The sequence below is a fragment of the Phalacrocorax aristotelis genome, chromosome 3 (assembly GCF_949628215.1).
Source record: "Phalacrocorax aristotelis chromosome 3, bGulAri2.1, whole genome shotgun sequence".
In the NCBI taxonomy this organism is placed as follows: domain Eukaryota; kingdom Metazoa; phylum Chordata; class Aves; order Suliformes; family Phalacrocoracidae; genus Phalacrocorax; species Phalacrocorax aristotelis.
Genome location: NC_134278.1, coordinates 111,415,273 through 111,442,105, shown reverse-complemented (window position 1 = coordinate 111,442,105; position 26,833 = coordinate 111,415,273). Strand labels below are relative to the sequence as shown.

At 43.7% G+C, this 26,833-nt stretch overlaps 1 protein-coding gene and 1 long non-coding RNA gene across 5 annotated transcripts in view; one reads left to right on the top strand and one right to left on the bottom strand.

Annotated features, from left to right (window-relative positions):
- The window catches only part of RHOQ (ras homolog family member Q), a 24,986-nt gene extending 11,666 nt beyond the window's left edge, over window positions 1-13,320 (bottom strand). For both annotated transcript variants that reach the window (XM_075089100.1, XM_075089101.1), the window contains exons 1-2: window positions 12,886-13,320; window positions 12,691-12,749 (exon numbers count right to left, since the gene is read on the bottom strand). In XM_075089100.1, coding sequence (XP_074945201.1) covers window positions 12,691-12,749; window positions 12,886-13,027 — 201 coding nt within the window. In that variant the 5' untranslated portion in view covers window positions 13,028-13,320. The remainder of the gene's footprint in view (window positions 1-12,690; window positions 12,750-12,885) is intronic.
- On the top strand, window positions 13,041-26,833 carry LOC142055311 (uncharacterized). Of its 3 annotated transcripts, XR_012659896.1 has the most exons (5): window positions 13,041-13,617; window positions 15,700-17,454; window positions 18,270-18,343; window positions 18,993-19,094; window positions 26,392-26,833. It is a non-coding gene; the product is annotated as an uncharacterized LOC142055311 (long non-coding RNA). The 3 variants fall into 3 exon arrangements; XR_012659897.1 differs by lacking the exon at window positions 18,270-18,343 and having other exon boundaries at window positions 16,380-17,454; XR_012659895.1 differs by lacking the exon at window positions 18,270-18,343.

Below are 26,833 nucleotides of genomic sequence, written 5' to 3'. Positions count from 1 at the left end.
GCCATCTGTGCTCAAAGGCTCCTTCTGCTCCCCAATAGCCCCTCAGAAACAGAAATCAAACCTGAAAATTTTCTCTGATATATTGGGCCTAAATAACTGCTGCACTTGATAAAAGAATCTGAAATACCAAATGAATTTAGACTGAATATTACATAAGGCTGGAAAAATCTGATTGCTTCAGCTATAATTTATTTCCTGAATCTAGTGTAAGGGAAATAAATGTGGTGTATTCTAAAATTAAATGCAATGGCAAAATCTAATTATACTAGCCAGTCAACTTAAATTCCAATTTAAGTGCATGTACACGCTGCACTGTACAGCAATTAGACTTCCAACCTAATTGGGGGAGGCTCCGTGTGTATATTTAGGCATTTAAAATATTTAAAGAATTTAACTGGAATATTTTAAGAATATTAACAAAATGGGCAAGAAAGACACTAAGGATCAAAATATGCAGTATAAGCCTCAAAAACTCCAGGATATAGTAGTGAAATGACTCATTTGCCAATATACTCTGGACTTTAAAACAAAATTGTTCACTGTTTGCTGAGGCAGATGAATACAGATAGAAAAACAACCTGAAAGTATGAGAGTTGTAACTTTAAACAAATTGGATGCAAATGTGTTGGCTTAATTAATGTTATATGGAACTGTGATCCCTATACAAGATACCACATTACAGCAGGACCATCCATCATTTGTGTAGTATCTCTCTAGTAATCCAGGACAGCTGCCAGTACAGAACAGGCATGGGAAAGGAGATGAGATGGAGTAACTAATTACTTGACTTGGCTTCTCAGCTACAAGCTGGGAAGGACTGTTTGGGTTTTTTGTTGTGTTTTGTTTTTAGGAGGGAAGAATACAAATTCCTACTTCTACAATTTTCATTTCGCCCTAGTTTTGATATTCTGCAGGTAAGTCTGGCATTGCCTTTATCTTAGCTCCTTAAAAAAATCTCTACGTACCTTATTCCATGTTGCAGTACCTAATAATCTGCCTCTGAGATTTTCTGCTGCCTTGTACTTGAATACTGAATCACTGGTTTTCACTGTATTTTGGATGTTCGGGTGGATTTGTTTTAACATGTCCAAAATTTGGCTATTTCTTTTCCTGACATTTACCTGCTCAAAAACAGAGTCCTTGAGGAACTTCTTTTATGCAGATTGGAGAATGGTATTGCAGTTCTGCAGCATTATATTCTTCTTCATTTCAAAGGTTTCCACAGACTAAAAGCAGAATGCAGTGCCATATTTCAAGTTGTACAGTTAATTTTGAACTAATACTTTTGCCCAATTCCACAGGTATCAGCTGAGACATAGTTAAAACCACAAAAACTGTATTCCTAACTCTGCCACTGACACAATATATAGCCCTGAGCAAGTTATTATGCTCTCTCTACTTGCATCTCCCCATCCATAGGGATTTGCTAGCTTAATAATGCATTAGTCTTTGCAAAGCACTCCAAAAGCCTTCAGTGTACGTAGCTTATGTGCAATGGGATATATTTTAAAAAAATAAACTAAGACAAAGGGAAATCTAGTCATTTTGGGACAACCTTCTTGACTGACAAAAAGCATTATTTCCTTGTATTTATTAAAAAACTAAAGAGGTGCAGGCATACTGAGATCCCATAGTATTAGAGCCCCTGTAGCTCCCCTGTTTTACGGTATCATGTTCCTCCCTGCCCAGGTTAATGTGATAGGGACAGAGGTCCTTACCCCTCTCTCAGTAATGTGAGGCCACAGGCCTCTCTTCTCCTCTGGAAAGGTATTAGGGTGTCTATCCAATTTGGAGAGGAAAGGCAATTAGAGGAGTCACCTTTGCAGTCAATACCTTCCCAAGCCTTGACCGAGACCTTTCCCTCATAAATCCCTACCTCTCAGATCAGCTGTTACAGGTAGCTAAGATGTTAACCCAGAGCTGTTTGTTTGACTCTTTTCCCTTGCAAATATGAGGGCTAGCATCTTTAGGCAAATAGGAGAAACCAAATTCTGGTATGTCATTAACATTGTGGCAGGAGCCCTGAGCAAGGTACATGTGCCATGCTTATTGTTTAATCCAGGCCCGGTGTTTTGTACTCTGACGGAACCGAAGTAGTTAATGATTTTATGCGTTTTGCATCTTAGGAAGGAGATTTTAACAATACATCTCCAGTTATATCATCCTGACATACTCTTATAAACAAAAGGATAAGCCTATTTCTTTTCTACTCTGAGAAGGTATAAATTGGATGATAGAACAAAATAAAGCTTGCACCACTGGAAAGAAAACTGGAGCTCAACAACTCTAGGTTTGTGCTCTCTGTGTTAGCAACCATCTGTTGCTTTCACAGCTTACAACAGCAATCATAAGAGGAGGTTCTCACTCCCAACCATCTGTTTTTAGAGGGGAAGCCAAAAATAGGCATCAGGCAGAGTTGCTAGAGGAATCCAACCTTCATGCAGTGAAGGGTAATCACTACTGCTGCTCCAAGGGTCTCAGTGAGGCACACATATGTAACTAGCTGGTTTCTATAGAGCAAAATCCCAGCTAAAAGTCCAAGTTCTAACCCACTTCCTGGTAGGGCTTGGTAACGGCAGTCAAAAGTCCTCTCTCAATATGAATTGCCATGCTTCAGTTTTTGAAGTGCATTTCAAAGCTGTCCTTCAAGACTGCATTTTTCATAGTTTTCCTCCCTGAAGATAAATTTCCATTTCAAAAGGCCCCTGTAATATTTCACAAAACGTAACAAGTGAACCAAAACAACTGTTGTATCTAACATGTGCCCCAGGGACTTAGTAAGAGCTCATAGTTACCCCACTGGACACATCCTGCCATCTCCCCCAGATTATTTGGAATTAAAGGCTGATCTGCAGCTTTGCCATAAGCACCAGGCAAAGCCTCCTGAGAGCAACTGCCTACTCCAGAAGCACACCAGGAAACAAGACTTCACCCTGCTGAATCACCCTGCGGTTTCTGATTCTATGAGATGCTTGGGTGGGGGAGGAGAGAGAAGGAAGTGGTCTGTACTGCCCCATGCCAAGCACAAATTGCTTCCCTGGCTAAAAAAAACTCAGAATTTTTTCAGTCTGGGCTGCATAACACTGTAACCCTTTGCAAGGAAGTAGAGTGGAGCGTCCCCAAGACACTGGCTTCCTGGCACTGCCACTCACAAGGCACCACTAATGCAGGACCATTTCGTAAGTGGCAATTTGGACTGACACAGCATTGCCATAAAACATCTGCTTGTCCAATTCTCCAACCTAAGCCCTGTTATGCCGATCTCTACGTTTGGTTTTTCAGTCGCCTATATCTGTAGCCACTAGCTTCTGAACACACAAAGCAAGATGTGGTAATTACTCCTTGGCTGCAGGGGAAAAGTGCACTACAGACCCTCTGACTCTTCACAGACTTCTGGGGACACAGCTTGCATTGCTAAAGCAAGCAGAACTGTCCTGTTGCAGCTTATTCACACAGGTTTCCTAGGGAGTGCAAAAAGCTGACGATTCGGGCCCCATCATCTATTTTTAATTTATAGAAAAGACTGCAAGAATGCAGGGTAAGTGCTCTTCCATTGTATTCTAAAAATGAAGTAAGCTGATCTAAGTCCATCTCTAAATTCCTGTGAGGAGGACTGTTCAAAGGAGGTATGAATTATACATTGAAAAAGCCCAGGGTTTGTGAATTACAATTTTTTTTTTTACAAAACTTCCCTCCTGGCATATTTGAGGACTGTGCAGCTGCTTACAGGTCTGAAAAGATTTTCTTTATAGATAGAAATAACTAGCTGGAAGATGGAGCCTAGTAAGATGGACTTTAGAGCATTAGAGACAAGAAGGACAGAATTTTCCTTTAATTTTACACAAAATTGGCTTCACATGATCAGAATTGATCCCAGTCGTAATGTGGGATTAAATGTTGTCCAAATCCTACATCTTGCCATGTGGTGATGCTAAAGTATTTTCCTAGACGGTCTCAACAGAACACTCCCTCTCTCCTCTCCATCACCACAGGAACTTTAACTTGCAGGCTTCTTCACGGTTTTCAAGTGTAAGTCCCTGAATTTTCTCTGTAGGACTTATTTTAGTGTCTGTAACAACAGTACACGGATTCAACTGACTGCAAGCAGTATCGGCAAGCACAGTTTCACTTAAATACTTTATACCAGTTGCTTATCCACCGTGGAGCTCCTAAGTGGCAGAGTAAATGCCATGGACAAGCCCTTTCACCCCTTACCCATGAGAAATCACGAGGCTGCAGTGCGTTCCTGCACCAGTTCCTTTCTCACTGTCGGTGACCTTATGAACAGTACTGTTCCCACACAGGATTTCCACTTTCTCCAGGAAATTATTTCACCCCAGTTTTGGTGACTGCAGCCATGAACAATCAGGATTTTCTATTTTTTCAGATATGGGCAATCAAAGGAGACAAAAAAAGAATCACCCTGGTCGGATCCTCTGCAGAACCTGCTCTTTGGAAAGATGGGTTCTTTCACTTCATTTTTACAGAAGAATATGACCATCAATAAATCTGTTCTCACAGGGAAAATAGACTATGGAATAGAAATGGTTTAATACAGCTATCCATATCATATTGGGCACATCTTTTCATTTACTAACTTTATAAATCCTGCCCAGACAAGAAAGACTGATCAGTTAGGTGTCCCATTCCCTTTCACTTTTCACAAATAAACACCAAAAGCATGTTCTTCAGTTCAGTGTTGAGCATCAGCTTTGTGAGATAGATGACTAAGCCTTCACACTGAATCCTCAAGATTAATTCCCATCATGCAACTTCTCAGAAGACGAAGTGCCGGAGTACTGGTGCCATCATGTGCGCACTGAACAAACACGTCTCAGTGGAAGAGTTTCTGGAATTAAAGGAGTTCCTAAGAGTCTTCTGCACCTCGTTTTATGTCAAGTCCCGATTTGTCAGGGCTAACAGCTTCCATTGAAGAACATGGTAAAACACTCGATTTCACTGCAGCAGATGTTAAGGCAGTTGAAAAACTGCCTACGGTTTTTCTTTCTGAAGTGAGGAATATGTAAGCCATCTCATTGCCCAAGGCTGGGCTATGTTGGTTGTAACTAAAGACGCAGCCCAGGTCACGCCTGGCATCCATCCCTTATTGACTCCACCACTGCATCCCAACTGGATATCAGACCAACAAGGAACTAGCATTAAGTCCTACAGATGATCTTTTAGTATTCATGGCTACATCTAATTTAAAGCACAAGCTGCCTGAGGCTCTTTCAGTCTGTCTTATTCATCTGAAGCAGTAAGCTCACCTAGGATGCTGATAGACGTTCCTTTGCTCTGGAGAATAATGCTGCCACCTGCACTTTTATACACACACCAGCAAGTGCCAGCCATCGCAAAGAATTATTGCACATGTGCCACAACATGGATGCAGCACAGAGCAGAATTAAAACAGACTGAGGACAGCAGCCGCTAACGTGTCAAATGATGCGACCTCCTCAGAACTGCTGAAAGTGCCATCTTAACACAAATCATCCAGCCACCAGTCCAAATCAACAGTCTGCTTATAAAACCACAGAACAGAGTGGTAAAAAGATGCAACTCCCCTCCTCTCTGCTGTCATGTTGCATTTTCTCTAATTAGAGGCAGGGCAGTTTTGTTAGAAATTTAACTGCTAATTTGGAAGTTTAAAAAAAAAGTCCTGAAGCTCTGTCCCAAAGCATCCATTTTAGTAAAGCTGGATTTTATAATTCCCAATAAAACTGCAGGATTTGGAATCAGTGTGCTTTTTATTATTTCTTAAAGCCCAGGTTCATGATCACATAAAGAAAAATCACATCCTGTTCACCTTTAAAGGAAAGATAAATTTCTAGTCCTCCACAGACATAGAGAAAACTTGAATACATGAAGCCCAAAGGCTTAAAGAAAACCCACATCTAGCAAAGGGCAAAAGAGAAAGTCTTAAAACATTTTGATTCCCTAGGTTTTTTAGGTAGTGGCGCCTGTGGATAGGAATAGCTGACTCATCATTTTGTATGCCTGGGACTGACAAAACCTCAGTATTGCTGAAGTTAAGTTTTACGTCCACTTCGTCCATGTGTTCTCAATAAAGGAGTTGGAACAAAGCTTACTGAAATCAGCAAGAGAGTGCCTGCTAGCACAGGGCTTTGGATCAGACCCTAACACACGCTGTAAGCCCTTTTGCATTATACGTCTGCACTATAGAGCCAGTACTCTAGGCTAAATTATATTTACTTTGTTTTAAGATGTAGTTTAGAGGATGAGTCAGAAGTGAGGCTATAAATGAAAAACAGTGCATTTTTTATACTTTTTGTGTTTACCAAAATATAAAGAGCTCTTTGCAAAGGCAACAGATTTCCATCAAAAAGTCTGACTGGCTGAACATTCCCAGGGTCTCCTACATTCTCTATCAGAAAGACTCTGCCAGCTCCTGCCACCTTACCCAGCTGTCCCATTCCCTCATCTTGCCTCCCGTGATACTGCTGTACAGTACACGATACTCAAATGAGCAAGTGCAGGTGCATACCTCGTCTTAAAATGAAGTCAGGATGTAAGAGGATATGCAAAAACATTCTTCTGGAAGAGCAATAATTATTGCTTATATTCAATGTTGCCTTTTTAGCTGGTGATGTTTGAATAGCATTGAAAGATGTCACTGTACCTCAAAGAACTTTTAAATGAGTAAAATTCAGACAGAACTCTGTCACAAACTAAAGGATACCTACTGACTCTTAACCCAGGAAAAAGGGATTTTCACTTAACCACATAACCAAGGTTTAGGAAGAGTCTCTCTAGATCAGTAATCTTCATAAAAATGTGCTCTAGAATCATATCAAAAACAGAAGTTTCAAAGAACCTCTCAAACTTGGTTCGCTTCGGGTTCTTCACTTTGGTCTGCCATTAACTTACTGTTAATTTTGTGAAGACATTCTGGGTTTTCAAATATATCCCTTACATTTGATTTTAATATAACTCAGTGCCGCTATTCAGGTGGGCTGTGGGTCCTCCGACACTCTGAAAATGAAATGTAACTGTCTGAGTTTCCAACATATATTTAGTGAATGCTTTTGGGAACTCAGAGCAGCATCTCCCATCCTGAGACTCCCCATCTGGTGATAATGATACTTACCTATCTTTCTAGGAAAGCTATGATGCTTTCAAAGTGTGAGTCACAGCTCACAACGAGGCATTTGAATGTAAGCTTTACACTGGGATTATTATTGTTGGAAGGCCATTTTTAAAAGTGAATCTGAAGGTATGAGTCTCCTTCTTTTTAAAGGGAAAGCCTGTCTTTGCTTAACACATGTCTAGAGAACTCTCAACATAGAGATTTTAAGCTCAGGCACTTCACCTCCTTATTTTGCATTGAAAAACTTAAAATTTCAAAGGGAGAATCTAGGCACATTTTTATTTTATCTGCATACATCCAGCTGTTGCTGCAGAGCCGTTAAATCTACGTGGCTGGCAATATCCTGAAGCATGGAGCAGCTTCAGCGGAGGCTGAGTTATTCATAGGCCCGCACACCGACCATGAGCTCACAGCTCCCCAGCGCTAGCTGCCAGCTCGGCTGGGACAATGTAAAGGGAGCGAGGGAAAACGCATGCAGGAGGAGGGAGGCGCAGAGCGGGACAGAAAGGGGACAGGATGTTAATAGCTAACATCTCATTTTCAGATCTGCCAAAATGACGTTACAGGTTTCGGTGTGTACAACTCTAAAGGGTGGCTTTGCATTGTGTGAGAGCGCGGTTGCGTGTTGCCGGCTTCATTTGGCACTACGGTTGCATGGTAGGTGTAACTCAGAAGGAACAATGTGGTCTGACGAGGGACATTTCTATTGTGTAAGAGACTAACCAAAATGATCAGCACCTGCCTCTCCTTTCAGTAGGATACTCAAGTGGGAGCTGCTAGACCAGGGCTACCTACCAAAGCCAAGACAAACAGTCAGCAAGGAGTACAAAGATTACTGCTATTTCTTGTTTTATTTATAGCAACCACCGCAAGTTTGGTGACCATCCATTTTAATAACCATACCTCCACCGTCCTCTTTCCCACAGGCATATTCACAGTTATAACCATTTGTTTTCACACCTGGCCTTGATGCAGGCACTGATCTTGCTAATATTTGAGTTAGCTTTACGCACTTCAGCAGCCCGACCAACTTTAATACTAAATTGCTTTTAACATCAGGGCCTCTGTTACAACTGAAAAATCAGTGTATCTCAATTAAGATGGCTGCGGCTGCAACCAGAGTAGATGTTGGTATCCGAGCTGAGAGACACCAAGAAGTGGTTTGCTCAGCTCTTGTGCTTAGCACGTTTTGTGGCTAGCTACTGTTTTGGTGACAGTTGAGAAGGCACCAAGAGCTTTACTGTATCAGACCTACAACTTGTCCTACACATATTAGGGCCTTTAATGCAGAGAAATATAAGTGGAAAGCCAAGGAACAGAGTTTACCTCAGTGTTGTCCAACCAGGCCACACTAGTATCACAACAGTTAAGTGATGCTGAGGGATATAAATGTTATTATTAGGCACTGCACAATAGTAAGATTCACTCTGCTTCTTCTGTACCTGGCTCTGCACTGCCCAGATACTGGCTTGGTGCCAAACCTGCACCAGACAGCCACGCTGTGCCTCAGCATGTCCCTTGCTAGGGCAGCAGGAGCAGCACAGGCACTGCTCCCACATCCTCCCTCAACGTCCTGACAGTCCTTCACAGCAAAGACAGAGGAGCAGAGCAAGGCTTCCACCTGTACGTGGTCAGCATAAACTGGAGGAAAGGGACACCATGAATGAAAACCCCACAGCAAAAGGGACTGAGAGGAAGATGGACCCAACTGCCATTTTAAGCAGCAGCCTTCAATACGGAGCAAAATCCCAAAGAGGTAACTCCTGTGTGTCCTCCCACTTACCCTGATCATTTGGGACATGGCAAGAGGACATGCAGCACACCTCTTCCTTAGTGCTTACAGACATTTCTCCAAAAGTTTTAGTATCGTGAGAGTTGGCAGTATTATTTTTGGTATTATGGAGGATTAAAACGATAATCACTTGTCACTAGGCCAAAAGCACTCCAACACGGTGAAGTTAACAGACTGATGATGAAGCCACGGTTATCTTACCAGGCTGATTTTGCCATGTACCCCTGCTCAATGAAAAGCAGTACTGAGCGCAGTTAGCTTCCCAGAGCACGAGAGCCTGCTGCAAAGCCAAAGGCATCCAAGCATCCGAATCACAAGCATCTGACATTTATAATTCAGTGCATTGATGCTCCCAGCTCCAGGCAATGTAGGTAGGTTCCATGGCTCTCATCTTCCCGGAGAAACCAGGACCCACTCCAGGCCCACCCAGTCTCAGCGCACAGCTATGTGCAACAAGGCTAAAAGGAGCTGCCGGCTCCACCTCTGGGAGGAATTGCTGGAGGAATGTCCTCTCGGACACCATCAGCACCGAATTCCCACCCGCCTCCCTGGCGCAGGAGCCTGCCTCCACAGCTGCAAACCCAAACGGGCTCCGAGAGCCTCCACTGCCCAGCAGCTGTACCAGCTATTTTCTGCTGAATCAGGGCCTCCGTACTTCCAGCCAGAGAAAAGCCTGCCTGAACTCACACACGCCCAAAGGGGGCAAGGTCTGTCTGCATCTAAACTGAAGTTTGTCAATCACTAGTGGCATTTCTCCCTGCTATATATAACCTGGGGGAAAAAACGGGATTTTAATAGATTTATTCTCAACCTACTTTAATCTCACAGATATGAGGCATTATGTCATTGGTATAGTTACTACATGTGATCCTGTGTGTGTTGCGAAGAAGCGAGCTAGAAATGAGTACTGGATGCCATGATCTCAAAAGCCTGCAACTCCTCTGCCAAAGAGAAGGCTGTCACAAGTTGCTAAATACGTAACCACACAAGTTAAAGACCCACAGGCAGATAAGTCAGTGTTTCAGGGTGACGAGCCTGCTCTGCGCCAGCTAGAAATCAAAAGGTCTTTAACACTTGTTCTGCTACGGTCTTCCTGCACAGATCTGGAGTAGGTCACTGTCTGAACCTCCATTTACCCCTCACTCCTCTTCCCCCCAAAATGAGATGTGTAGATTGTACCTATGTACTCTCTCCAGAGCTAGGTGTAAAAACACATGGAAGATTGTGAACGGCTTAGATACCACAGTGATCATGCACTGACAAGTTTTGATAAAATGATACTATCAGGCCAGTATTTTACAGTAAAACTATTTGGGGGTGACAGAATTAGAAGTAAAAGCACAGACATATGCTGGCACAGAAATCCCAACTTTGAGCCGCAAAGAATCTGAGCTGTACAGAAGTCTGTGCAAGCAGCAGGCATGCACCAGATGCAGCACACTGTTTCCTCAACACAGAGAAGGCACCATCAACTCTGTCTTTTCTGCTCTTTACTATATATATTTACGCTTTAAAGTAACCTTTCTGTTATCGCACAGTTCTGGGAAGAGCTCTGCTCTCCAACGAAGCAGCTAAAAGAATGAAATTGCTGGACTGGCATCTTCACACAGACTCCCCACCTTAGTTGTACTGGATGTTGGGATGGGGCTCCCGTGGGCAGCCCCAGATGTCCACCAGCTCCACACACACGCTGAAGTGGGATGGAGATAATGGTAAAGATTTTATTAGCACCACAGGTCTGACTAACAGTGGCGTTTTGCCAAGACCAGATATATCTGTAAAAATAGCTTCATTAAAACACCCTACGTGAGCTGAGGCTCCTCTGAATTAGGCCAACAAGATCTGGCCCTGGGTACATCAGAAACTGCTCTGTAATTCAAATGTAAGATATCAGCTTCTCAGAATTTGGGGCGGGGGGGGGAGGAGCTTACCTCAACTTTTTACAGGTTTGGATATACAATTTCACACTGAAAATTTTTTCTTAGTATAACAGGAATACCTTTGCTTGCTGTTTGCTGCAAACTGGCCAGTTTACTGTACTAGCTTTTGAAGAGGCCAAAGGTCACTCAGTTTTGAACTCAGCACATTCAGGCAGGATGGGATACCACAAAGCCACCTTAGTTAAGGTTATAGAGCTAACAGCACACACTCCCATTAATAGTGACAATCCAGCACAAGCAGTTTGAGATGGCATCCACAAATAAGCTATGCATATAAACAGCAGTGCTAAGACTGCCTTCACATTCTCCAATGCTCGTTATAAAAAAAGAAATAGTTGCATATTAACCAAATGCTTTATTTGCCTGAGCACTAGATCCTCATTTTGTAACCTATTTGAGCAACATTTCATAAGCTGTGTTTTGAACCAGTTGCTACTGAAAAGCAGGGCTATAACAGTAGTAAGAAATGCACCTAGTTGGCATAAGTTTGACTAGTTTGTGTTTACGTCAGTGAGACGACAATCATAAAGTCAGCCTTTTTGGGAAGCCTCACCCTTCAGGTATCAGCTTTCTGGAAATGGGGCTGTTCCCTATAATTCTTATGGAATTAATTTTATTACTGATTTCAGGCCTAACAAAGATATAAAAGACAGTTTGAACGCTGCTTCCCTTACTGAAGGCTGTATGCAGATCTAAAAAGGTACACAAATTTAGGCAGCAGTTGTTGAATTAAGTATAGGAGTAATGTGGTTAAAAGACATGGCTTCAGTCTATGCAAGTCCAGTGAGATAATCTTACTAGCTGCTCTTTACAACGAGGAAGCATGTCTGAGGTCATGTGAGACCAAAACACATGCTCACACTGCAAGAAGTTTTAACACAAGGAATACACAACTTTAAAAAACCCGTGCAGCATTTCCTTATATGCTCTGCACCTCCTTGGGAGATGCTGGCACCTCCCGGGGTCAGGCCCTTCACAAGACGATTTTGTTTCCGATACGGCATCCCCAGAGAGCTGGGAGTGCTTTAACCCTGGAGACTGTGCTCAGCCCACGGCTGGTGCCGTGCAAGTTAAGCTGACCAAGAAGCAACTTGAATAATGGAGCCCGTTAGTAGCCACTACACCGGTGACCCCTCCAAGCATCGAGCATTTTATCTGTCATTAAAGTTACTTGAGATACATGCTGACTTAGCATCTTTCCCAGCAGGCTGTAATAATCTTAACCAAATGAATCACTCGAATTGTCTAGGAGAGCAGAAGAAACCCAGGTTGTCGGAAAGGCAGCGGCTGAGAATTACGTTCTATGATTTTCCACCTTTAAGTTGAACAACTCTTTTTAGCTATTTATGAGCTGTAAAGCGTAAACAAGGCAAGCTGCGGCAGTCCGGGTCTCCATCCGACCTGACTCCTGGGAGGCAGCCGGTCCCCCCCGCTAAGGGAGGCACATTTCCTCCCCTCCGGAGGCCGGCGGGGGGCTGAGCCGGGGCGATGCCCGGCCGGAGCGCAGCCGGGACCGGGACCGGGACCGGGCACACTGCCGCCCCCCCCAGCGCCGGACCGGGCCGTGGCGCCCCGGCCGCAGCCCCCCCGCAACCGGCCACGCACCGTTAAAAATAAAGCTCGTCTCCACCCGCCCGCCCTCGGTAATAAGGGTTGGATCGATGGTTTTCTTTTAAAGCCGGTTTTTATCAATCGTTTGTCGTGTGATCTGTGTCCCGTCCCCAACCCCACCCCCCCAACGCCGCCTCTGAACCACCCAGCCCGGACCGCAGCCCCGCAAATAACTTCAGCGCCGGGAGCGCGGGGGGGCCGGGGGCACCGGGGGGCGGCGGGCAGCGCCCCGCACTCACCTGGCCGGCGGTGTCGTACAGCCCCAGCAGGTACTGCTTGCCCCCGACGGTAACGCTGACTGCGAGGAGGGAGAAAGACAGCGGGTGAAGAGGAGAAAGCCGGCGGGCGAGGGAGGGGGCAAACCCCGGCCGAGCCGCCCCACCCGCCAGGGTAAGGCCGGGGAGGGGGGGCGGCCGGGCCCGCCGCCCGCTCACCTGCGTAGTGGTCGAAGACGGTGGGCACGTACTCCTCGGGGAAGGCGTCGTTGGCGTAGCTCATCAGCAGGCACGTCTTGCCCACGGCGCCATCCCCCACTACCACGCACTTCAGCATGACCGCCGCGCTGCCATGGGCCATGGCCGGAGCCCGCCCTCATGGCCCCGCGGGCGCGCCCCGCCGCGCCGGGCCCCCCGCCATCGCCGCCGCCGCCGCTCAGCGGGCGCCCCCGCCGGCCCCCGCCGGGCGCGGCCCCCCCGCCATCCGCCGCCGCGCTGGGCCCGGCGGGAGCCGCCTTCCCCCGGCCGCGGCCCCGCCGCGCCGCGCAGGGGAAGCGCCCGCCGCCCCCCGCCCGCGCGCGGGGCCGAGCGGAGGCGGGGAGCGGCGCCCCCCGGGGGGCGGGGAGGGGCGCCCCACGCGTGGGCCGGCGGCGGCGAGGCGAGGCGAGGCGGGCCGCCGGGGCTGCAGGGCTGGAGCCGGCGTGCGTGAGCGGCCGCTCGCCCCGGCCCCGCCGCCCGCACACGCATGCACAGCGGCGCCGGCTCTTCCCGGGGCGCGGGCAGCCTCCGCGAGTTACCCGGGCAGCTCCTGCCCCGCGAACGCACGGGGGGTCCTTAATTCTCCTGTGCTGGCCCCCCCCAACCAACAGCGCCCCCCCACCCCCCCCATCGCCCTGTGCGTACAAAGGAAACTTCGGTCGCACCCTCTGGCATTAGCCCGTAACTGAGTCGGTAAGTATGAAAATAACCAACCGATTTCTGCACCGAGTTCATTGTCCTTGGGTCTGAAATTCAGGAGCGGGTGCATATGTAAGAACATGAACCTGTGTGGCTTAAACAGTCTCGAGTACCTACCTGAAAGGCTGAAGGGCTGACTGGAGGGCAAGAGCTAAAAAGAGTAAAAAGAGTAGATACTGCATGAAAAATTAGTGGAATCGTGCTCCCACTCACATTAACGGCAAAAATCCCACCATTCGGTGACACTTAGGTTTGCACCCTGGCAAGTTGTTTTCCAACTTCACATTTTCAAGTGGTGTGAAATACAGTTACAGGTCAGACAGAAACCAGTTGCCTTTTCTAGCCTGTATTTTTTGCAGGTTATGCTATAAGCCCAATCCAATTATGACAAAAAAGGCACGCAACAGTGCAAACCACGAGGAGGCCTCTGTGTTGTATGGTTTGTTTCTATTTGATCTGACATGCTTTAGGGAGAAAATAAATGCAAACCCACGTTGCACAAAGCTTATCTGAATATTCAAGAAAGCATGTTTGAGAATCAGGACAAAATAGAAAAGTTATTACTTTGCAAGTTTTTCAGCTTAGTCAATCAAACTTTCATACCTTCAGACCACGGAGGGGAAAAACAGGATATCCAAGACTGTGGAGTCCAGTACTGCATGGAGTACTGTGTCCAGTTTTGGGCCCCCCAGTTTAAGAAGGACAGGGAACTGCTTCAGCAAGTCCAGCGGAGAGCTACCAAGATGATCAGGGGACTGGAACATCTCCCTTATGAGGAAAGGCTGAGAGACTTGGGTTTGTTCATCCTGGAGAAGAGGAGACTGAGGGGGGATCTCATCAATGCCTATAAATATCTAAAGGGTGGGTGTCAGGACAGTGGGACTGGGCTCTTTTCAGTAGTGCCCAACAACAGGACGAGGGGCAATGGGCACAAGTTGGAACACAGGAAGTTCCAATTAAACATGAGAAAAAACTTCTTTCCTGTGACGGTGCCAGAGCAGTGGAACAGGCTGCCCAGGGAGGTTGTGGAGTCTCCTTCCCTGGAGACATTCAAAACCAGCCTGGACACATTCCTGTGCCCCCTGTGCTAGGTGTCCCTGCTCAAGCAGGGGGGTTGGATAAGATGATCTCCAGAGGTCCCTTCCAACCCCTGCCATTCTGTGATTCTGTGAAGACCGCTCTGCTGCCATCTCCTCCTGATTCATCCAGAAAGTGTCAAGCCAGACCCACGAGCAGACAGGGGTTATGCCCTAGTGTTATGCCAGGAGGTATTTCCTCAGCCCTCTGGAAAATGCCAGCTATAACAGAAAGCTGGATTTACCAAGAAGTCAGTGGGCAGCCAGCGCAGGACTTGCCACACAGGTGTCCCAGAGAGCAACTTTGCCTAACGAGCAGACAGGTCCTGCGCAAGCAGCTATTTTGGGATGGGTTTTGGGACTAGGTCCAGGAAAACTGCTTTGCGGTGATCTGACCCATGCTACCTGGGATTGGAGGTTCCCGGGTGCCCACGAGGGAGTTGAAAGCACTCAAATACTCAGTGGCCCAGGTGACATCCACTTTCTTTTTGCTGTACTTGCCGATATATATGTTCAGGAGCGCCCAGCACCTGCAGCCCTGGGCAACAGCACCCCAGGCCGCCGCCTGTGCATTCAATGTGAAGTACACTTCCTCCAGTCTGCTGCTTGCTTAATTGCTAGTGTTGCTTCTGAAATCCTGTAAACATCATACTGAACTTGCACAATCTCAGCCAAATGATTCTCATCCACTCCCGCATGTCTCTCAGACAATGGGTGGCCAATTAGTCTGCACTATTTAGTGCTGATATAAATATTTATTTAGAGAAAATGAAGACACAGAACTGGTAAACTGAAACGCTCGCCTCAGCCCTCCTCACCAGCCTGGCTGGTTGCACAGCCGTGGGGAATAGCGTAGCTGCAGAAGTGGGACCTCATAAAACCCCATGAGCCCCACGTCCGATACGGCTCTATGGAATCACCCATCAGGGCATAGGACTCTAAACGCTTAGGTGGTTTCATCCACAGCGTATTTCTTATGCTTGTTTTTCACCCTTTGCAGATATTGTTTTCCAGCAAGCACCCACAGCGGTGCAATAGGAAGGTGCAACAACGAGGAGAATATACTCACCGAGAGTTCCTGCAAATTGATTTCTTCTCTTAAACTTCTCTGAATTTCAGCGGCTCCCTAAGAATTTGTCAGAGCCTCTGCTGGTGTCAACTGGTGCGGCTCCGTGGAGGAATTCAGCTCAGCCCTATCTTGGCGCAATGTATACCTTACCAGCAATCACTTCCTTCTTTCAGGGAGATTAACAATCTATTCTGTGTAATACACTTCCATTTTTCAGCAGTACAAATATAAAAAATGTGTTAAAATAATTACCTACCTGTGACAAATGTGATTTTAAATATCTTTATTAAAGACACTAGATCTAATAGTTTTTCCCTAACTTCTTTCATAAGGTAGTAAAATAAACCAGTATTAAATGTTAAAAGGAAACATTTATTATCCTAGAGATGTTTAAAATGTATTTTTATTTCTCATTGTTTACTATAAAGTTGATAGGAAATGAAAAGCAGTTCAGAGAAATGAAATTTTTCACCAAAAAGATAATTTCTAAGGAAGCTTTGTGACTGGTTCTAGCTTATGCACTGAACAGTTACTTCAGCATCACATATGAGTGCTAAACAGTCTATTCTTTTTCATTTTAGGAAGTTAGCAAAATTTTTTTTGTTTTGTAGGACTTCCATAAGACCTCTCTCTACCTATGAGGCTGAGCACTCATGAGGAGGAAGAGACACAGCTAGATTACCTTTAGAAATAAGACTTGTGCCAAATAATTCAGGTCAGTGTGTAGAGAAGATCTAACAGACGATGGGAAGCCTATGAGGACACAAGTCCAGTGAAAGTCCCTAGATGACCACACAGCTAGATGACACAAGATAAACATTTCTTGGAAGCAATTTCTGGGTTATACAGGCTTCTGCGAGTGAGAACGTGGAGAGGGACCATGAAGTGTAATCACAAAGTCCTTTGTGTAAATTACCAGCAGCAGAAAAAACAGAAGAGAAAGTGGTGGAGCCAGGCCTTAGTAAGCAGCAAAAGACCTGTTTGGTCTATGGAACCAGGCAATAAATGTTAATCATCTAAACTCAAAACATTTTTGAAAGGATGAGCCTGTCCACCTCAATTATTAACATGTCTCTAAATTTAACCTCGATGTTTACACAATATGGTTATTTTCATCAATTGTGCTGCCACTCTGTGTCGTGAGTATGCTCCAGCGTTCCTCTGTCCGAACCCTCTTGTTCACCCTGCCGGATAAGCCGCAGTGCCTCGCTTTGTCACTGGATTGATGTGCACCACTAGAGAATGGCCATGCATCTCACTACAGAGGTGGGTGTCTTCCCATATCGGGTGAAATGACTTCATGGGAGTAGCTAATATTTGAGGAAGCACCCCTACAAATGCCAAGTCCCAGCCAAAGCTCAAAGTGATGTGTGAAAAATGCTCAAATTAGTCCCACAAAAGTCAATCAGAGGATTAATTTGTAAAGGCATCCCTGTCTGTGCAAGATTGGAGTCATGGTTTATGAGTCTCTAAAAAACCTTTTAGACTTACAAGGAATGTTAAGTCTTTGGGAAAGTCAGTGAAAAGGGCAGTGTCATCTGAATGCCCTGTTTGCAGCATATCGTCTTTCAGACCAATCAATCTCTCCTTTTTGAGCAGAGCTGTCCCCAAGCAGCAGAAGGTAACACTGGAATGGACATAACACAAGCCTGGCTTTCAGTCAATGATTTATTGTTGTCATAAATGGTGAGAACTCTATTTTTGCAATTTATGAATCTGATCATTACAGTTTTGCTTCTCTACCCAAGATTATGTAATGCAGAGAATGTTTATGTATCCCAGCTAATAGAGAGGAAACAAGTCACATATTTTTAATGTGCCAAAAAATGGATAGGCAATTCAATAGCTGCAGATCCAATTCCTTCTGAATGTCAGTATCTATCCCAAATTTTCTTTTAAACGTTTACCAGAGCACCGGTACTAATTTCCTCTCAATTTAAAGGGTCCCGACTGTGTGCTTGCTTCCCTCATAATACGTTTCATGAACACGGTGATGTCTCCAAGCAAAGCCATGTAGTATATGAAATCAGAATAAAGCAGGATGACATATTTTAGGTCATCTGCTGTAGTTAACTGATTGCTAGAGCACACTGGCTCTTTACCTGTAGAGGTCCTCTTCTCAGAATGGGGCTCAATGTCCCAAGCAGGGGGAAACATCACTTGTTCTCTTCAGGGAGCCACCTAGTGTGATCCGCCGAATGGAAAGCTCCCACTTAGGTCTCTTATCTTATTTCTATGCTATCTTATTCTCTTATGCTATTACAGCTTGTGATACTTTATTAGCCACCCTAAATAATTTCCTTCCTTTTTGCACGGATGTAACTGAGATGGGAGTCTTTAGTTGATATTATACATGGCTTGCCAGTAGCAAAACAGTGGCACCTGGATCAAAACTAGAGGCCATTGCTGAGAATGAAATACAATGTTTTAAAAATAAATTTGGCACTAGCCACTGGAAAGTGTCACCGTCACTACTCTGTGCTTTTTCTTATTAACTGTAGGACAGGAGCCTTAAAGACAGTCAAAGAAAATACATCAGTGGAACCCTTTTCTCTGAAGAGGCAGCTCCTTTGAGGTGAATGCTTTCTGAAATCATGTGAATTCCATGAAAATGTTTTAAGAAAGGCAGAAAAGTGTTCTGGCAGCTTCAAAGCATCCAGTTTATATATTTTTAGAGCAAAACATTTTCATTTCTAAATCACTATGGTTTCAATTTACGTTAGCATAGTCTTAGAACATAGTGAAACATAAATGAAAAGATTACGTCATTAAACATTTCAATCATCCTCATTTTTCTTCCAGAAGTTTTCCTTAAGGGATTTCAAAGTTTTCAGGTGGCACTCCTAATTAGGACAAAGACAAATCTCAAAGATGTTCATAAAACTAAATTTTCATCCTCTGCACAGCTTATACGCTCCCTCACACTCATGACGTGGTAAACTATAAGATAGTATGTTCCCTTCTAACTCATAGTACCTTTTTTCCCCTTCAAATCTCTTCATTTGTCAGTGTTTTCAGTAATGAAGTGCCCAGATTTCAACATCATCGTCCAAGTGTAAATACTTAACAAGTGCTGTCCACTTCTGAGCTGCAATTCTCTTAGATATACATTCCAAGAATACATCTGAGTTTGCAGCAATGCTGTATTGCCACACTATTATTAATAATTTCTGTATCATGATAGTCTCATGTCCTTAATTAAGGTGAGTGTTTGATTTGAATAGGAACTGCTCATATATAGAGTGGAAAACAGCTTCTCTTCCCCAGAGTTTATGGTGCAATCCCTGAAGAAATTCAGCCAGTGCACAACATAAGAAGGAGAGTGGGTGAGTGAAGTCAGGGTTAAAACTGGCAGGATCAAGCTGATACAAACTGTGGGTACACGCCCAGCTTTCCAGGTTTCTCTGTCCTAAGAAATAGCTGTGCATTGGGTTGATTTTCTCTATATATGCTTCTAAAGATCTTATTTGAATTTTTTCAGTTTGTATCTTGATTCCTCGTTGGGGTTATTTATGCCATGCTGACCCCAGTAATACTTACCAAATTATTGTTTGCTGCCAAATTCATTAGTATGCTATTTACCGGTGGTCCCTCTTAGGAAATTAAGGAAGAAATTAAATATAACACTACTTGACTACACTTGGAAAAGACGATTCCTTAGGGAGAAAGGAAGGAAGGAAAAAAGAGAGGGAAAGCCAAAGCAGGGTGAAGAATGCTGCAGGAAACGGAGGGAGATGGAAGACTGAGAAAATGATGGATAAGAAAGTAGGGTTAGAAGGGATATTTAAAAAAGAAAAAAGAAACAGCCAACCAAAAAAGGAACAAAAGTGTCTGATTCAGTTAACCTCTGAGAGGGTACTTCATTTCAAATATGGGAAGTCCACAGACCTAGGCCCATGCCTAAAATTAAGCTTGTGTTTTATTCAGGCCAATGTAAATCGCATTTTTCTACACAAGGATTTAAAGCACCAGAGAGAATAAATCCCTTGGAAGCTTGGTGGGATTAGGGCACCTACCTCCCACAGGTTTGCTGAAAAATCTGGGATTTCAAGATATAGTAATAAACTATAAAATAAATTATGCTAGAGCTCTTTTGGTCCTATTCCCTATTCAGTGAAGGAGCCTGAACAGAATAAATCACTACTCAGCTATTTAGCACTGGGCTAAGTGTCAAAAAGAAGCAATTCCCCTCCTCAGACCAACTCGGTGACAATAACTTGCAGTTCACCAGACATTTTATGGAAATAAAATCTGTCTCACGGTGGGGATTTTTGTACAGCAAGAGTCACCACCATTCCCAGGCACAGAAGAGAGGACTTAGCAAGCGAGCACTTTCTCTAAGCACTTAACATCCTCTGTTGATGCTACCTATGTGGCTCCATACATCACCATAGTATCAGAACATCTCATTCATAGTTGCTAGGAAATATACACCCTGACTCATTCCAGTGCTGAAAACTGGCAGGGCTATTGTGTATCACAGTGTACCAAAAAGGAGAATGACATAACATCTTGAACCTTGGCTCAGTACCAGAGACCAGAAGACATATTGTTACAGCAACAGGGCAGGATTTGCACAGGGAATATTGACTCTTTCCTGAGACCATGTACTTTGGAACGAAACTAGTCCCTTAAAACATCTAGTTCTGGAAGGTTAAAATTGAGCATAATTTTGTACATTACAAACCATTCTCCAGTTCTGCTGGCCTTACCAGAAGTTAAGGGCATTGCACGATGAATCCAGGAGATAACAGGTTTCCTGTTTTGTACTTGGCTGTACGCTAGACTTCCAGAGGGCACCAGGATCACTGCCATGTTGTCTCTCAGTTAGCTGCTCATGCCTGTGATTATCCCAGATGTGGCTCTTGGAGGGCAAAGTTAAAGCCTTAGCTTGGAAACAATCTCTGAGGAGCCAAAAAGGCCACAAGCTATAACCCTTCAACTAAACTAAATCATGCCTGAGCCTATTCCATCGCTCTGGTACCAACAGGCACAATCTGGCCATGTCCACAACACCAATGTCTCATGCTCTGTTGGGAATGGTGCCTTGTCCAAGCAGGCTTCTGTGCAGCATTGGTGAGTTCCCTGGGAGAGTTCTGGTGTTCCTCCACCCAAAAGTTCCCCCAAAATGTTCTAGGAATGTCACAGTGCTGACAACTGAGTCTTAGCATTCAAGAATATACCCTGGTTTTGTTTAATTTACTAGGATAGGTGTCATCATTGCAAGGCCTATGTGTTCCAAATCTCATTTTTCCTGAGCTGTACTAATTTCAATGCAAATTATTTCCCTTGGTTCTTACCAGTATTTATTTTTGATTAATTTTGGTAAATCTGGTAATATTTCCCTCTGTAAAAAAAAAAACAAAACAACCAACCAACAAATCCTACAGCTCTAAACATATATACATGAAAAAAATACCAGGTTTAATTCCACTTATTACAAATGAATCTGTGCCTAAAGCTGACCTCTGGATTTTCCCCAACGTTTGATGAAGTCTGGATTTGGGTTTGAATTTTCAGGAAGCCTGGACTTCTTTCATCAGCTTCTTTGAAGCTGATTCTTGATCTGCTTGATAGACAGAAGTAAGCCCCAAAACTAGTTAATCTTCTGTACACCAGTAAGATTCAATTTTAAAGCCAAATGCTGAAACAGATATCTTTCTTGATTTGAGGATGTTCACACAGAACAAGTAGCCATATTTTAACCCATGCCAATTATCAGCTTCCTGGTGAAGTGCCTTGCACAGTCTAGTGTCATGTGGAGGTAAAGAATGGTGATGGATGGTATTACTGGGAAACGGGTGGATGGCAGGGAACAGGAGAAGTGAATGGGAAGGCGGGAACCCTGCAGTCCCCCCACTCAGTCCTGCTCTAGGACCTGAACCCACCCTGCACTAGGAGGGAAAGGATAAGTCTCTCCTTGTCTGAAGAATCCGTCATGTAATTTAGCATGTGGAGAATGCTAGAGGGGATTCAAAAACAGACCTAAGGACAGAAATCCAGACTTGGGGAACCTGGCATATGCAGGGGAGCATGTGGCTGTAAGCGGCTGGCTATGAAGCATGCCTGCAGCAGCATAGTATCAGCGAGTAAAGAGAAACTCTTTAAGTGCTAATAGCTTCTGAAATGTTAATAGCTTAATAGGGCTGGAAGAGAAGAGCATGATGGAAATTTTCTTAAGCAAGGTTATGTATACACTGATAGGAAATAGAGGGGAGGGAGAAGAGGAGATACCTATAATTTTCATCCTAGGTGTTTACTGCAATCAGCATGGAACCATAATTTCTGAGGATTCTCTCATCACACTGTCAAAATCTTCATCCTCCAAATACTTCAGTGAGTGGTGACAACCCAGTTCCATATAACAATGGAGAGAACAGGGCTTCAGAGCCACAGGGTTCACTTTACTTCATTTCAGTAATGCCGTTTATTGCAATATTAACTACAAGAACCTAAAGAACCTCTAAGGTCTACAAAAAATATGTCCCTGTTAAAAACATTACTTTGCTGAAAAGATTTGCTAACGTATGGTTAAGATTGCTCACTTGCTTCCATAAAGTCGAGCTCAGCATAATTCAAACCTCTGAGAAACCAGGCAATGCAGAAGATAATAAAGCAATATTAACTCCAACCTTTATAGCAATGTTTCAATATATCTGTAATAGAAATAATTCACCTTTGCAGCGAGTGTCTTTCAGAGAACATTGTATGTAACCACTATAGTGCAGGCACACCTTCTCTTTGGAAAAGGTGGCTGTATTTGCAATGTCACTTCTGTTACATTCATGCTGACCCAGTTTCCTAGAAAACAATTCCATAATAATTAAATTTGATCTTTCCCACTACTCAACAGATAACAATATTTGGTCACATATATATTATTAAGCCCACAGAATATTTTCCCTGCTTTACTTTGCCCAAGTGCCAGCAGCTAAAATGTCTCTGCCTCCCAGTGCTGACTCAACATACAGAACTCAGTCGTCAAAAAAGGCATGCAGCTATCTCAGGGTACACATACATATGTTGGTCTTTTGATCCCACCCACAGAAGTGATGGAGCTGCAGCCCCATCTGAGGGGTATAGCCTCCCATCTTTCTTACTGTCATACTTTACCAAGTCTGCTACCATCTGACACAGCAATGCTCAACTCGGCAAATACTGGCAGTTCCCTATTCCTATTGCCAGTTCCCAGGAGGGAAAAATAAAGGTTGCCTGAATGTTGACCTAAAGTTTGTATTTCCTGGCTTCCAAAAGTCTGAATTTTGCTGAAGGTGATATTTTACAAGGGCTTCAGCTACTGCCAGGAAATCCTAACTCTGCATTAATTAAGGGGTTTTGTCAGTCAGTAAGAAGGAAACATGCTTTAAGGACCTGAAATTCACAATTTCCTTGATCCTCAAAAGATGGCTTCAGAGAAAGCATCTTTGCAATGTGTTGGTCCTTGATTCAGGATGAGAAAAAAAAACCTGAAGCTACTGGAGACCTGAAGTTTCTAGTAAGGACCAGATGTATGAGGGAATGGTAGAGTGTTTGATTTTTTGTTGTTAGTTTGTTTTTTTATTGTGTGTGGGGTGATGGTTTGGTTTTGAACATTTTCCTGCTGACTGGCTCATTTATGCTGGTGGTGGGGTTCACCACCATTCTGCTATTTTCTTGATTGCCTTCATGGGTTCTGTTTTTAATGGCGATCAAAAAACACTGAGCTAAGGATGAGCAGGCTTCTTTAGGAGGTATATATAAAGAAACTAGCTTTTTAAAATGTATGTATAACTGTTTGAAGCCACAAACACTGCACCAGTTTTCAGCAGACTTTAGCTCCAAAAAAAAAAAAAAAAAAAAGAAGAAAAGAAGAAAAAGAAGAAAAAAAAAGTTAGTTACCCAAAAATACTCAGTGGACCTCACTGTCACATTTTACAGCTGGATTTTCAGAAGTACCCAAGTGGGCTTTTTGTGTGGTACATGACCACCTTTTAAAACTCTGATCCCAGCTGCATATGGATGAAGGATAGAGTGAAGTTGAAGTTTTGACCTAGGACTACAGGTAATCCTTTAGTCCAAGGTCTGTCAAAACTTAGCCATGAACTCATCACTTATTTTTTCAGTTCTACATCTCTAAAACAGGATGGGCATGTCTGTAATGTTGACAGGATAATAGGGGTGAAGGATCAGAGGTGTCAGTGGAAATAGGGGATGCACACCTCTCGCGCCCTCCATCTTGTGATGTAAACTGTATACCCCAGCTGTCTCTTAAAGGTGGCTGCTACCTTCCCGACCTTCCATTTCCATAACCTGGAAAACCTCCTCCCAAGATGGCTGAAGAAAGCTGTGGTGATGAGGGCAAAGAAAAAATGTTTTAAAGATCAATTCAAGCATTTAAAATGAAATTTTTAAAGAATAACATGAAGAAATATTTTCCATTGGAAAACTGGCGCTATCTTGCCAACTTAAGAATGACAAAACAGCTCAGCAGTTTGCATATTCATGACTATGTGTGAGTGCACTGCTATCAAATTCACTGCTCCTTCCACCCATTAAACCATCATCAGAAAGTGACAGCTGATGCTGGGCAATAACAAGACCTCAAGGAGGTAAAACTGATGTAGGCTTTACTTTATAGTAATAGACTTTGAAAAAAAATTCAGTGGTGGCATGAGTCAGCCCAGTTGCATCAGCTTCTGTGATGTCTGAATTTGGTCAGTGGACGAATCCATACAAAGCAGATCTTGCTTGAGAAATACATTTTGCATGGCCTTTGTGCTGTTGAGCAGTGCAAGACAGGAACAAAAGGATTTCAGGCACAGGCAACTCCAACACTCCCCCTGAGGAAGATTTCTGTGGCAACCAGTGATTAAGTGTGATTGGAACCAGGCAAAATATTTTCAGAGAGCTGTTTCTTCCCAAGTCAAAATGGGCTTGTTTTTGAATTCACAAATTCTTAAATGAAACTGGACATCTTCTCACACGTTCCAATTTGTGCCCTCTTCCTCCCCCAGAAATAAGTAATATGACCATTAATTCACTAGAATGACTGCCAAAACGCTGGGAGTAATGGCTGTAAATCTTTTTTATTTCAAGATTCATTAATTGTTCTAGATTTGTCTGTTGGCTTCAGACAAATCCCAGTTCCCTTACTGGTCATCCTGCTTCAGATTATCTGAAAAGCCAGCAGAAAATTCTACTTAATGTTTTCAGACAGGGAACTGCAGTCTTTGTGTTGTCCTCCAGCTGGAAAAGATAAAGAAGTTGCTGCTTCCTGTGTGTGGATCTCTAGTATCTTACTGACCACAAGAAACCCAAAGAGACAGACAGAAACTCAGGGACATAAGCATTTGCAGAAATTACAGTGCATATAGTGGAGTCATCAGCGGAAAGTATATAGGACACCTTCTCCCTAAGATAGTAACACTGCATAATTATGAATGACCCGACAGACAACTTTGAGTTAAAAACCTCAAGTCCTTTCCTGTCAGTAGAGCTGGATGTAGCATAGTTACGTGGAAGTCAGTTTTGTGTGTTTGCATGCAACGGTGCTGCATTAACACAAGGTCTGCAAAATTATTGCTATCTTCATTAATTTACTTCTGTTGTAGCCACGGTGAATCAGTCCTGTTTGCTACATTGAGCATTTCTCAAATGGTAATCTGCAGTAACCAAAACACTTTCAATCTAATTTGCATCACCTATACAAACATGGACTTACCCCCCAGACAGCTCCCGGGTTAGGGGCCTGATCCACCCATCCTTTCAAAAGAGGATGGAAAAGAGTTAAGTGCAAAAAGCAGTAGCAGAACCAGAAGAGTGCTTATGCTAATGGAAGCTTTTATGCCAGTGCCCTGCCACCTGTCTGACTGACTGCAGGATGCCAGCCTTTGTGCTCTGCTAGGGTATGCCTAGGAACAGTTTAACGGGAAGTGGCCTGGTTTTTAAAAAGCCATCATTTGAGGGGAAAAATTTGCTAAAAGAAATCACAACCGAGTTACAGAATATCTGTGCAAATGGAACAAAGCATTTCCAAACATGACTCAGTCTGTATGTGTGTGGTTTTTTTCTATACGTGCATAGCAAGCTCATCATATTTTTCTACCATATTGTTTTTATTAAGAGGTTTATTTTTCCTCAAAATCCATGCTCTGGAGTAATAATTTCCTAAGTCCTACCTCAGTTTGATTTCATTAAAATTTTTGCCTTCCTGATTGTAAAGAAAAGATGGAAAGGTGAACTGTAAGTTTCAAAACCTAGAGGAATTTTCAGGAGGCCTAGGGATGGAAGTTTGGGGTCTGACTCCCAGATTCTGATTGTTGGGGTTTGCAGCACTATTAGCCTCAAGACTAGAAGGCTTGAAAAATTGGCTTAATGCTCATGTAGGGGTTTGAGCAGGATATTCTCTTTTATTCTTCCTTCCCCGCCCCTAGACTAGTACCAAATTGCATACGTTGCTTCAGATTTCCAACACTTTCCAATCTGGATTAATTTACATTTGGAGAGAGGGTGTGAATTAAACTGTTATAAAAGGCTTAGATGCAGTGCCAACTTGTTACTACGCTCTTTCAAGCATCAAATGCTTTTTCTATTAAGGATGCTCTCAGAGAATTTCTTGCATCTGAAATCTTTCTCGTTGCACAGCTTATTTATCAAATGCAAAAGAAGACATATACAAATGAAGGCATTCATAGTAAAACAACTCCTGGAGACCTAGCTGCAGTTGGAGGCTCTGCTGTATTATGGCGTACAGTAAGATGTTCCCTTCTTCAAGGAGATTTCAGTCTGAGAAAAACGCAGCTGCTGCAGGGATGCAGAATGCAAGAGAAGAGTCAGAAGCAACAAGGAGAAAAGCAGAGGACAGAAGAGTGCACACCAAATTGTTACTGCTGACTCAATCAGAACTTGCAGCCTGCAGCCTGAATTGTACTTACAGTCCAAAGTGAGAAGAAGATGGGCCTCACACTTCTGAATTCACTAAATACTGCACGGATTACTTCAGCTTCCATGATACATTTTACACACCACCTAGTAGACAGCTATACCTAGGAATGAATATTAAATCCTTCCTTGTTTTCTGCTGTTC